Source organism: Girardinichthys multiradiatus, chromosome 15 (genome assembly GCF_021462225.1).
Source record: "Girardinichthys multiradiatus isolate DD_20200921_A chromosome 15, DD_fGirMul_XY1, whole genome shotgun sequence".
In the NCBI taxonomy this organism is placed as follows: domain Eukaryota; kingdom Metazoa; phylum Chordata; class Actinopteri; order Cyprinodontiformes; family Goodeidae; genus Girardinichthys; species Girardinichthys multiradiatus.
In genome coordinates, this window is record NC_061808.1 from 4376771 (window position 1) to 4389562 (window position 12792).

At 39.3% G+C, this 12792-nt stretch overlaps 1 protein-coding gene and 1 long non-coding RNA gene across 3 annotated transcripts in view; both read right to left on the reverse strand.

Moving 5' to 3' along the window:
• Positions 1 to 796: 796 nt before the first annotated feature.
• LOC124881737 lies at positions 797 to 1377 on the reverse strand. The gene is made up of 2 exons (XR_007041731.1): positions 1131 to 1377; positions 797 to 1058 (listed from the first exon to the last, which is right to left on the reverse strand). It is a non-coding gene; the product is annotated as an uncharacterized LOC124881737 (long non-coding RNA).
• Positions 1378 to 9929: 8552 nt separating this feature from the next.
• The window catches only part of LOC124881732 (titin-like), a 144177-nt gene continuing 141314 nt past the window's right edge, over positions 9930 to 12792 (reverse strand). For both annotated transcript variants that reach the window (XM_047387484.1, XM_047387485.1), the window contains 2 exons: positions 11366 to 11437; positions 9930 to 11013 (listed from right to left, as the gene is read on the reverse strand). In XM_047387484.1, the coding sequence (XP_047243440.1) occupies positions 10894 to 11013; positions 11366 to 11437 (192 nt within the window). In that variant the 3' untranslated portion in view covers positions 9930 to 10893. The remainder of the gene's footprint in view (positions 11014 to 11365; positions 11438 to 12792) is intronic.

Here is a 12792-nt window from a genome sequence, read left to right on the forward strand (position 1 = left end):
TGTGATCTTCGAAGACTGAAGCCAAAACTCCACTAAATAGTATCGTTATCGTTTTCTCACCCAAGTTCAGAGAAAGAGGGACAACCCTGTGATTGCAAACTGTGCAAAGATGACAGTGTGTAAAACTGAAGTATGTGGAGGCAGAGAACTGTAGATAAATGGAGACGTGTTGCCTTTGTTAGTTCAGTTTGAGACAACTCACACTGAGCAGAATCTGAGTGTCTGTCGTTCTCTCTTGATAAAGGTATATAAGGAAACGTTCTCCAAACTGTTTCCATGGACATCTTACATTAGGAACCAAAGCTCAGAGGTCACAGTGAATAGTTTTTAATCAGTACATTGATGCTATATTGGTCACACAGCTGACAAAATGAAAAACCAGAAGCATCAGAGGAGACTATCTACTTTAGGATAGCTCTCTGGGGCCATCGTATTCTATTGTAAAGTCAATTGTGTAAATAAGTACATTTGAAAAAGATCTTCTTTATTATTGAGAGCAAAGTGTACCGGAGTCAAATTCTTTGTTTATTTGTTCAACCTTGTCAATAAAGCTGATTCTGATTTTCCTACCTCATCATTTCCACTGTAAGAACCAGAACTAAATCAGATTACCAGGTTAGAGATCCACTCCAGAAAGGTGTCCTAACATGGACCCAGTACCTTTTGGATGAATCCTAAACCATAGGTGGAGTTTTTCAGAGAGAAGGTGATTAACATTACCAACTGGCTAAATATTGCCTTCCTTTTGTTTGTCTTCATCATTTTATAATTGTATTTTCTTTGTATTCAAACAACATTTAAACTTTGTTCCTCATGTTTAATATCAGTGTTGGACAACTCTTGCAGTCAATTATGAATTAAATCATTTATCCTTTCAAGTGATCATGAAGTAAAGCAGTGGCTTGTATGTGTTGGACCATGGACCAACTAAAAGTTCAAGGGCTCCGGCCCTCAAGGACTGGAGTTTGACACCCCTGCAGAGGGTGTGATTGGCAGGTGCAGCTCCACAGGTGTGGTTCATGAGGACTAACCAGGAGGTGATCATAAGGAGCTGGAACCTAGAGGGAGGTGTCAGACCTTTAGCTCACTCAGAGTTGTAATCTGGCCCATGTTCTCTATGTTCTGAATACCCTTTGTTCTCAAGTCCTTCCTGAGTCTCTGCTTCTTCTTCTGCAGGATTCCTCTCTGATATTGGTGTCCTACTTTGATACTCCTGTGCTCCATGTTCACTCTGTTGGATCCCGCTCAAACTCCTCGGAGGAAACACGTGTTGTCAGTCTCTCTTCCACACCTGGAATCTACCTCCTGGAAACAAGGAACCATTCGGTTGTCCTCTCACCTGCCTGTCCTTCATCACAAAAAGAAACAACCACATCTGTGGGCCAATACCGCCACCTTGTGGAATCAGTGTGTAACTACATCATAAACTTATTGATTGTTTTAACTATTATTAATGTAACCAATGAATTATTATTAACATGTGCATCAGCAGTTTCAGAATGTTTTTAACAATTGACCTATTCAAGTGCTACACATCTAACAAGTGTTCATCACCATAACGTCGCTTTAAGCACAACATAACTGACCACCTTATAACAATAGAACCGTAGTAGTAACACTCTATATTATTTTATGCTCTGATTTCTTTCCTGTTAATGTAGACTCTATTGGCCACGTAATAAGCCTCGTCTCCTCTACCACTGGCCACAGCTTGCTGCTGGTTTCTCTGTCTGCTGCCGTCTGATCCTCCTTGAAGCAGAGCCAGTTGTTTTTCAGGAAGTCACACTTTTTGGTTCCTCCATAAGGCTACTCATGTGGTTCTGGATATGAACCTGATGATCACTGGTCTGTATGGGTTGGAGCTTCCATCCTTGTGCTTTCTATTCTGTAGAAAACGTCTATCTCACACGACTTTTATTTTTTAGCTTGGTGCTTAATTGACATGTTCAGAGAAGAAAATGTTCTTCTTTAGAGGATTAATTTATTTCTCATTGCATGAGCCTGAACAATGAAATTAAAATGTGTCTTAACTGACAGTGTGTTTAAAACAATAAATAAATTTGGGTTTTTATTAAACATAAATATATACACAAGGGACAACTCAATCCTAAAAAAATAACCAAGTTAAAAACAACTAACCAATAAATAAGGGTTATTAAAAGGTACAATATTATACATAAAATATTTAGCCAGAATTCAGAGATCTGATTGCCCATGGAAAGAAGCTGTTTTTGAGTCTGTTGGTGAATTTCAACGCATCTGTACCTTCTACCGGAGGGCAGCAGGCTGAACAGGTGGTGACCAGGATGGAGATTATCTTTTAGGATCTTCTTTGCCCTGGAGAGACAACGGGAGCGGGAGATTTTGTCAAAGAAGGGGAGAGGACAACCACCTTTTTTCTTGGCAGTCCTGATTACCCTCTGCAGCCTCTTCTTGTGAGCTGTGGTGGAGCCAGCATACTACACAGTGATGGCATTCTGCACCTCATCCCTGTATGCGGACTCATCACCACTAGTTATAAGACCCACCAGGGTGGTGTCATCTGCAAATTTGGTGAGGGTGTAGGTGGGATAGTAGAGGGTGCAGTCATGAGTACAGATGGCAAATAGAAGGGGACTCAGCATGCAGCCCCAGTGCTGAGTACCAGTGAGGAGGAGCTGTGTGCACCAGTCCTCACTAAGATAGGATTTTTCTGTGGTCTTTGTAATTGTAATCCCTGGTGAAAAACCTTTAAGTCAACTTGACCCAACCTGCCAGAAGGAACAATGACTCACCTGCTATCCTGCTGGCTTAAACTCTTTACCATTGTGATAGTTTTATATTTATATTTTATTTAAACATGATTTCAACTAAACAATGATAACTTATATACATTTTTCCAACATAATCATTATTTCATTTATTCATTCATTCATTTATTCAAAGTGGAACAGGAGGAATTAAGCATTACTCTTAGAACAGAATAACAGAAGCTTTTAAATGTTTACTTATTTAACACAGATATGTCATGATTTGATAAAAAGAAAGTAAAGAGGACATATTAAAGTATCACCACTAGAGGGCAGCAAAATAAACTTGATACTATCAGAAACTTTCTGAGCCAAACATGTTCTGAAAAACCTCTTTATTGACATTTTGTTTATCTTCACTTTTTAAAATCTGGTTGAATTTTAGAATAAACTTTGTTGCTGTTGGTGTGTCTGTGATGGTACAGACTGCAGTGATAACTTCACTTCTTTAAACATACTTTAAAAGCCACCATGTTACACAGCTTTGGTAACAGAAGGAGGTTGCAGGTTTGGCTGCAGTTATTTTCATGCAACATTGTAATTAAATTATTTTAATTAGTTTCAATATTTAGAGAATTACAGGTTTAACAAAGTAGTTCACAACAAGATAAAATCACTTAAACCTCCAAAATAATATTTTAATGAAAAACTGATTCAAAAAGATTATTATATGGCTCTACCACTGGCATATTATAGAAGTAGCTAAAAACTAAACTACTGAGTCCACAGATCTCCAGCTCAGAATAAGACAGGTCCACAGTCTGAGGGTCTCTGTGTGTTAAAAACACTGTTCAGCTCCCCTTCAGTTTTCAGCCTTGCATCCTGCTTTGATGGCAGAAGGTTCTGTTTTACAGAATGATGATGCATTTATAGTACCAAAGTGTACATTACCTTTAAATATGTCCAGTTCTGTTTTAATGCACCACTCAACTAAATATTCATGTTGTACGCCTTTAGTTCAGTATGTGCAGCAAATGCTGTATCATAACTCTAACTGCAAATTTCTGCTGAAAGATTCTTATCACCTAAATTCAACAGAAAAAATGCAACACGAGCTAGAAATAAATGCTGGCTGATGGTGTCGCTGAAACTCAAACCCAACGGTCCACTTCCTGTAAACAGGTTTTTAAAAGCCGGGGCTGTGATGAGACGTCTAGTTTCCATATTTGGTTATTGTGGTTCAGTAATGTAGCTGTAGAGACCGCTGGGATCGATATCCGCCTCTGTCTTTATTTTAGCACTAAAAGAAGAGGAAGTCACAGTTTCTTCATCCTGTTTTACCTGCAGGACACAAACCACAAACTGTTTCAGTTCCAATTTGAAATGTTTGAAAGAGTTTCCACTTGTAGGTATGTGGTCGTTTTTCAAACCGTATGTAAATTGTAAGACACAGTTTAGTTTGGCCCATATTCACCTGATTTTAATCGTTTAAATATTGCTCCTCTACAAAAATCATACTATGTTACATTTAACAATGTGAAGTAAAAAGATGAATTGATTCAATCTTCTGCCGGCAGCTTAGATGAAAATACTATCATTTACTGGTGCCACAAAATCCAATATCAATTAAATGCAGTCAGATTTAGTTTATTATTCAAATTGGTTAAAAAGTTTTTCTAACTAAGAAAACCCAGTAGATTGCATCGAGTCACTGACTTGCAGGATTCACTTCTTCTGGATGATCATGTAGCAACAGTGAACAGTAGCTTGCATTGACTTTGCAGCAATCCCTCATAATGAGCATGCATGACAGTGGAGCAAAAAACAACCTTTTAAAAGGAACAAACTTCCAGCAGAACCAGAACCAGGCTCAGGGTGAGCGGCCATCTGCCACGACTGACTGGGGGTTTGAGAGAACAGAGCAGAGACAGAAGAAGAACACAGAAGCACTGATCCAGGAGTACTTTCTATGGAAAGAAAAGTAAAACATTAATGGTTGTAGCTCCTCCAGAGGCTTCATCTAGGAGAGAAAGACAGCTAAGCAGATGAACTCTGAGCCAGTTTTCAAGTCTAGAGGATGAAAGAGAGAACATAGAGTTAATCACAGTAGAAGCTCAGCCAGTAGCTATGTCTAGGAGAGACGGTGTTAAACACTGAAAGAAAGGCCAAGTGGATCATCTGTAGAAGGTCAGCATTAATTTGTTGGCAGCAGCAGCTTGGCCGATGGCTCCCTTAAGGAAGGTGCCAAAGCTAAACTCAGAGCCAGGCCAGGTGTAGCTTCTAAAAGAGAAAAAACAGAGAGGGAAGACAACGTTAAAAGCTGAAATAACAGTATGTCCTCCAGCAGCCTAAGCCTATAGCAGCATAACTACAGAGATAGCTCAGGATAACCTAAGCCACTCTAACTATAAGCTTTATCAAAAAGGAAAGTTTTAAGCCTAGCCTTAAAAATAGACAGGGTGTCTGCCTCATGGACTAAAACTGGGAGCTGGTTCCACAGGAGAGGAGCCTGATAACTAAAGGATCTGCCTCCCATTCTACTTCTAGAGACTCTAGGAACCACCAGTAAACCTGAAGTCTGAGAACAAAGTGCTCTGTTAGGAACATATGGAACCATCAGATCTCTGATGTATGATGGAGCTAGATCATTAAGGGCTTAATATGTGAGGAGGAGAATTTTAAATTCTATTCTGGATTTAACAGGGAGCCAATGAAGGGAAGCTAAAATAGGAGAAATATGATCTCTCTTTTTAATTTTCATCAGAACTCTTGCTGCAGCATTTTGAATCAGCTGAAGGCTTTTAACTGCATTTTGTGGAATAACAAACAAAACAATAATATAAAAATCAGAGTTATTTAACAAACTGTCTATAATAAAAGAAAAGAATTTGGTCTGTAAATGTACAAGTTAAACTATTACCTTTGGTTATTAAAATTATACTAAAAACTCTACAGTTTTCCCATTTTACAATTATTAGTCAGAAATGATGATCAGAGGATGGAGAAGACTTTGAATAAAAAGCTCAGGCAGGTAGTTGAACCTGGGACCTGTCCTGTCAAAGTCTCTCAGCTTCTGTACACAGTTGTGTCTGGTCTTCCTACAGAGCTGCGCACCAAACGTTACATTTCACACTGACATTAACACCTAAGTATTTTAAGTCAAGAACACAGCATACGCTTCTATCATGAACTGTATATTGTAGCTAAATGTGTGTTGACTGAAAAATAAGTGTTATCATTTTTCATTGGCTGACAAGTTTAGAAAAGAGGAAGCATCTGCATCATTTCCTGTCATTTTACATTTCATGAGCAGCAAACATGATGCAGAAATATCATAATTATTTTTATGTTCAAACGTAGTCGCCATCTTCCAACTATTCTTAAACATATGGGGAATAAATTCCTTTGCAGTCTGGTAACTTTATAGAAAATGTATTTGAGTGTGTCAATACTCACCTAGTCAAGACTTTCATGGGTTGAATCTTGATTTTCTGAAACAGAAGAAAATAAATCATTATAATCATTTTCTGAAACACTGCATGGTGGTAACTATGGAAACAGTTGTTCCTTATTCTGAGAAAAGTCTTTAGCATAAATTAGAGGTTTGAAACAGCAATGAGCTAAAAAAGAATAAGAATGCAACTCTTTAGGTTCAGAGAAATTTACTTAGAAGATGACAAATACACGACCAACTAACTAACCAATCAATCATAGGTACTTTATCATCTTGGAAAGACACAGCAGTAAACTACCTTCAGTAGAAAGTGATTATAAAGTTGCTTCAACTTGGAGAATAATGAGGATTGCACATCAAGTGAGGCAAAAGTGTCAGAACTTCATATGTGTTTATCACATCCTGTACATGAAAATTGATTTTCTCTGCTTCGCAGAAATGCAAGCTTGCTGGTGCGTGAACTTCAGCTCAACGCTTCACGGAGCTCCACAGGTTGCTGAACTTGGAACGTAGATTGAGCGGTAAATCAATAGCTTCGTCTTTTCACTCTGCACTCTCCTCATCACAAAGGACCGCGGCAGCCTCCACATTACTGCAGAGGATGCACCAATTAGTCTGTTAATTTCCTGCACTATTTCCCCTCACTTGTGAGCAAGTCCCCATGAACCTGAATTTCTCCACTTCAGGCAGGAACTTCCCTCCAACCCAGAGAAGGCAAGCTACCCTTTTCAGTCAAGAACCATGGTTGTGGATTTGGAGGAGCTGATCCTCTTCCCTGCCGCTTCGCACTCGGCTGCGAACCACCCCAGTGATGCTAAAGGTCTCGGCTAGAGACCTCTGCCTTTTCATACAAATAAAGCAGCTTAACCTAGTTATATAAAATGACTCTGAATAGCCTTTGTTAGCAGGAACTAATGGTGGCTTCATTTCGTGTCTGTTTTTGATCTTCTGTTTCTGCAGAACATCCAGAGAAACATTTTAACCAACAGGAACTCTCACTATGTTACATCCAGGGTAATGAGATACACAGAGAAAAGCCCCCCACATCTGTCCATATTGCTTGGTTAACACGCCTTGAAGCAAACACATCCTTAACTGCTGCTTAAGATGACAAATTCAGGAAGTGCAGAAAAGGATGGGATGTGGTGAGTTCTCATAAGATTGGTCCATTTTATTCTTTGCCTCACCATCAACAACCTGGACGAGGAAGCTGTTGAAAGTCTGCAGAGCTACACTAATGAGTATCTCCAGAGATGACAGGAAGATGAGGGAAACCCTTCTGGATGTCCAGATGAGGAACATGTGGAGTAATCTTGTTCTCTCTGGCATTGCTGTGCACACAGAAGAAAATCCACAGACCACCTTGTATGATTTCCTCCAGCAGCAGCTCAAAATTTCAAGTGACATCGTAAAGACCATCACTTTTCATCAGATAAGGAATTTACCTCTTTTCTTACCGGCTCACTATCAGTAAATGCTGATTTATCTACTGGTACAGATAGTAACTACTGGAGTACAATTTATATAAATACTTTTAGAATGACTCAAAATGCCAACCTTCAGCTGAAACAATACAAAATCCATCAGAAAACACATTACACAGAAAAAAGCATGTTTCAAAAGGGTTTCTCACTTACCAACACATGTAGTGTTAAGCATTACAAAAAGACAATGTTTTAAGAACTGGAAGAATAAAAGGAATTTAAATGTAATGCAATGGGTTGGCTGAGTGTCTGGGCGAAGGAAGCTCGGTGCCCTGCGTCTCGCTCCGTGCCTCTTTAATCTGGGGGCTGCTGCTCCTGTGCTTTGCAGGTGACTTACTTCTGTGCTGGACATATGGCTGACCTGAGGTAAAGCTTTATGTCTGGCTGCTTGGGACTGCTGCTGCCTTCTGGAGAACGGTCTACCTGCCCTTTGTTGCTCTTTGGTGCTGTGGATTGCACACCTTCCACAGTTCTCACCACACTTACAAATGTACATTTTCAGGTGACAAACTTGCACTCTCTCACACACACACACACACACACACACACACACACACACACACACACACACACACACACACACACACACACACACACACACACACACACACACACACACACACACACACACACACACACACAATTACTCAAGTGGTTGAAGGTCAAACAAACACAGGCTACAATAACATCAATGTATCCTATCTTCTCTGATGCTGGGTTGAATCTAAAACTGATTAAGTTGATCACGCGATTAAGATTCTGTCTTGAGATATCATTTTGTAGAATAAATCTGCCCTGGCACATGTAGGCAACCATCTGCTCCATATGGTGTGCCTGAAACACTACGACAGGATACATAAAAAAAGAAATACAACTTCTATTGAAAGATCCAGTACCTGTTGTGGTTCTGAAGGAAATCCAGTACCTGTTGTGGTTCTGTAATCTTCTTTAACTCTGGTTTTCCTTAGTTTGATTTAAAAAAAAAAAACAGCAGCAAGAACATCCAGCAGCAGCCAAACTCTGATTGCTGCTCCAAGGATGATAGTTTTATCAACAGAAACTGCTGCTAAACACTCAAAGTTTAGAAAACATGCAATTTACCAAAAGATTTATGCATAGTAAAATTTAAACAGATATTGTTTGACTCAAAACATAAATAATATAGAGGTAATCACACGATTTTATTTGAATTTTATAGAAACAAGATGAGGTCTTACCTTCAAACACAGATGGGTAGTGAGCTTCTATCTTCACTGTGCTTTCCTCAACAAACCTGCAGGTGTACCTTCTGTTGTTGCTGCTCTGAAGCTTCACAGTGAGATAAGAATCAGAACCAGTCTGTCCTCCAAACCCGTATCCAACACCTTCACCAGTCAACTTAGTTCCTGTCTCATCCAGGAAGCTGTTCTCTGGACAGGGACCCAACCCCACTGTATCTGGCCAGAGAACATTGTAATGTAACATCTCCATCCTCTGTTGGATCAGCATCTGGTAGAAATGGGGAGATGAAGAAAAATGAAAACTGTTTGAAAGATAAAGAAGTAACTTTCTCAAAGACTTAAACAAGAAAACTTTACCTCTGGCTGTGAAGAATTCTGATGAGCCTACTTCCTGATGTCAGGTAAAGTTGGGTCATCAAAGCTTGTTGGTCAGAAGGAAAGAGTCTAGCTGTGTTAAATCATTCAAGTTTAAATATTTACTGGTTGGTGTGGAGCTGGTGGTGTAGGGGTTAAGCGCGCGACCCAAACACAGAGGCTTAAGTCCTCGACGTGGTCGTTCCAGAATCAAGTCCTGGCCCTAGGGACATTTGCTGCATGTCTTCCCTCTCTCTCTACCCCCCATTTCCTGTCTGCCCACTGGAAAAATACTGGGTGAAAAAAAGGCAACACATGCTGCAAAACACAAAATAATTAAACATTAAAAACACCCAGAAGCACACGGCCATCGTAGGTTCTTCCTGAACCAGGTCCAAAGAGATCCTCCAGCATTCTGAGAAGTGGTGATGTTGATGATCAGAGAGCAGTCAGTGTCCACATTTAACCCGGCAGCTCGAGGTGAACGCTCAACAACTTTTCCCTCCTTTAATTCCAACAATAAATTTTGGGTTTCTTTGAGAACACAGTCAGATTTACTATGCAGGTAATTATATTCTTTACTACTATATACAGCGGCACACATTATGACCTCAAATGTAATCTCAATTTACCAGAAATATATAAAGTCTTTGCAGAGTCAAATGATTTATTTAAAGTTCATGCAAAATTGTCACTAAATTAAGTATTTTATTAAGTATTAATATACATATTACAGGTTTTTACTATGTGGTTCAAAACAAGATAAAGTCACTAAAAGAAACCTCCAAAACAATATTTAATAAAAACCCAGTTAGAAAGGATGAGTTTTAGCTGCTTATAAAAAGAAACTACTGAGTCCACAGATTTCAGGCTCAGATGGAGACAGGTCCACATTCTGGGGGTCTCTGTCTGGTACAAAATCTCTTCAGCTCCCCTTCAGCTTCCAGTCTTGCATCTGTACAGTCAGCCCAGATCACATGACCTGAAGCATGGAGTGGCTTGTCCATGCAGAGCTCTAGAAGTCATAACCAAGATCTTCAAACTGGACTCTGAAGGTAATGAGAAGCCAGTCCCGCTGACAGAGTCACAGTTTAGTAACAAGGTTGCTGAAAGGTTCTAAACAATTTGCTATAAAACCTTTGATATTCAGTAAATTTCCTTTCAGGAAAATCCTGTAAAAACTCAGATCTGAACATTTTAGATAAAAGGTCAGGTGCACCGTGGTCAGGTGTGCAGCTCAGTGTCTTGAACCATAAACTGACTAACAGCACCTGAGTTTGGTTCTACTTTGATGGCAGAAGGTTATATTTTACAGGATGATGAATTTATTGTATCATCAAATATAAATTATCTTTGAATATGTCTCGTTCTGTTCACACATGAGTTTCAATGCACCACTCACTAAATAATCATGTTGCACCTTTTTAGTTCAGTACATGAAGCAAACATATTTTACAAATAAAGCAAAGCTCTGTCAAAACTCAGTAACTGTAAATTCCTGCTTAGAAATTCATCTAAATTCAACAGAAAAATTGCAACACGAGCTACAAATGAATGCTGGCTGATGGTATCGCTAAAACTCAAACCCAATGATCCACTTCCTGTAAACAGGTTTATTAAAAGCTGGGGGTGTGATGAGACGTCTCATTTCCCTATTTGGTTAATTGTGACTTAGTGATGTAGCTGTAGAGACCGCTGGGATCGATGTCCGCCTCTCTCTTCTTTTTAGTCCTGACAGCAGAATAAGTCACAGTGTCTTCATCCTGTTTGACCTGCAGCACACAAACCACAAACTGTTTCAGTTTCATTAGAAAGTGTTTCCACTTGTAGGTATGTGGTCATTTAACATATTTACAAACTTTGTTCAAAATGTAAGACACAGATTAGTCTGACCCACATTAACATGATTTTAATGGTTTAGGATGTTGAAATAAAATAATTCTCAGCAAAATTAGGAAGAAATTGGAATCATACTATGTAACATTTAATGTCAAATAAAAGGTGAATTTACTCAATCTTCTACCTGCAGCTTAGATGTAATTAGTTTAATTTATTGGTGTCACAAAATCAAACGACAAGCAAATAAAAAATGAGAAAAATTGCAAAGCTTATCGGGTCTCTTACCTTTATCTCCTCATCATTTCTATGTCTTAAATGGTCAACAGTGACATAGGTCAGGTTGTTCTGCACATCATCCTGAGAACAAATGGACATTAAACCTTTATCTACTGTTGCAGTAGAAACAATCTGCATCTTTGTAACCAGAGCAGCTCTTCTGTCTTATTCTATCCTGCTGGATGCATCTAACTGCAGCCCTTGGTTAAAACCATGCACCTAAGACCTTTTAATAGTTACAAAATAACAACAACAGGGTTTGACGTTATTTTTTATCAAAATAAGAAGTGGGGTGCATGTATTATATATTGTTAGAGTGTGTAAATGGGTAACATAAATGATTTTGTATTTTACAGGCAGTAATAATAAAAGCCTTCAAGTTGAGAATATGTGAGTGTTCATGTTTGTTTTTACTAATTATTTCTAAGGACTGTAGACTGAGTACCATATTTCTGAAAGTTATTAAGGAGAATGAAGGACTCTAGAGGAAGTTGGAAGAATGGAGAAGAGGGAGGAGAAATCACCACATGAAGGAAGCTGAGGGTGACGCTGGGATGAAGAAGGTGAGAGAAGCAATAAGAGGGTGAGGAGGACGATGTCGACCGCAGCAGATGGTTGCAAAGACTGAGGCCATGTTTACACAACAAGGATCCATTGAAAACAGGTTTTTATTTCCGTTTCTGTTAACGAATCTGCATGACAACGGTTTAATGACTATCTCCCTTCACACTGCAACAGATGTGAAAATGGTGTAATTCCCCCAATACGCCACTTGTTGGCAGTATGTTCTTTGAAACTCAACAAACACTTCCTGCTTACAGACCAGAGGAGAAAATGAGCACTTTGATGGAGAACAGAGGTTAGACTCAAAAAAGTTGGCAACACAAGTAAATACTCTGCAACCCTCCATTGTTATGGTTGATATCTGTGTCTTCTGTGAGTTTTAAACTGGTCAGCAGTTTAAAACCCACTGAAGAACAACGGTATATTTTCAAACCATCACACTTTGAAACCCGTTCTCAAATTGTCCTACTTACAGAGAAAATGTGCATCGTTGTCATGTTTACGACCAGTAGAAGCCCAACTAAACTTTTCCATTTTCACCAGAAAACTGTGTTGTGTAAACAGGGCCCGAGGCTGAAGGAGAAACGTTTAATAGACTTCCTTCATGAGTCCAACCTAATCGCCATGAAGACTTATGCAGGAGCCTGTTTGAGTAAGAAGCAGGCGACGTTGGAGAACTGTGGACAGTTCAAGGAGACGCTATAGAGGGGTGAACCAGGTGACACAGACTCTAGTGCTGCTGAGATGTCCTTCTGTGACACCTTGTGGAGTTATCTTAAAAACAGCTAGACTTATGGAGCTCCCCTGTTGTTAGAGAAGAAGACACCTACTGAGTGAGCCGTTTTGAAGCACTATATTGATTGACTCTGGAG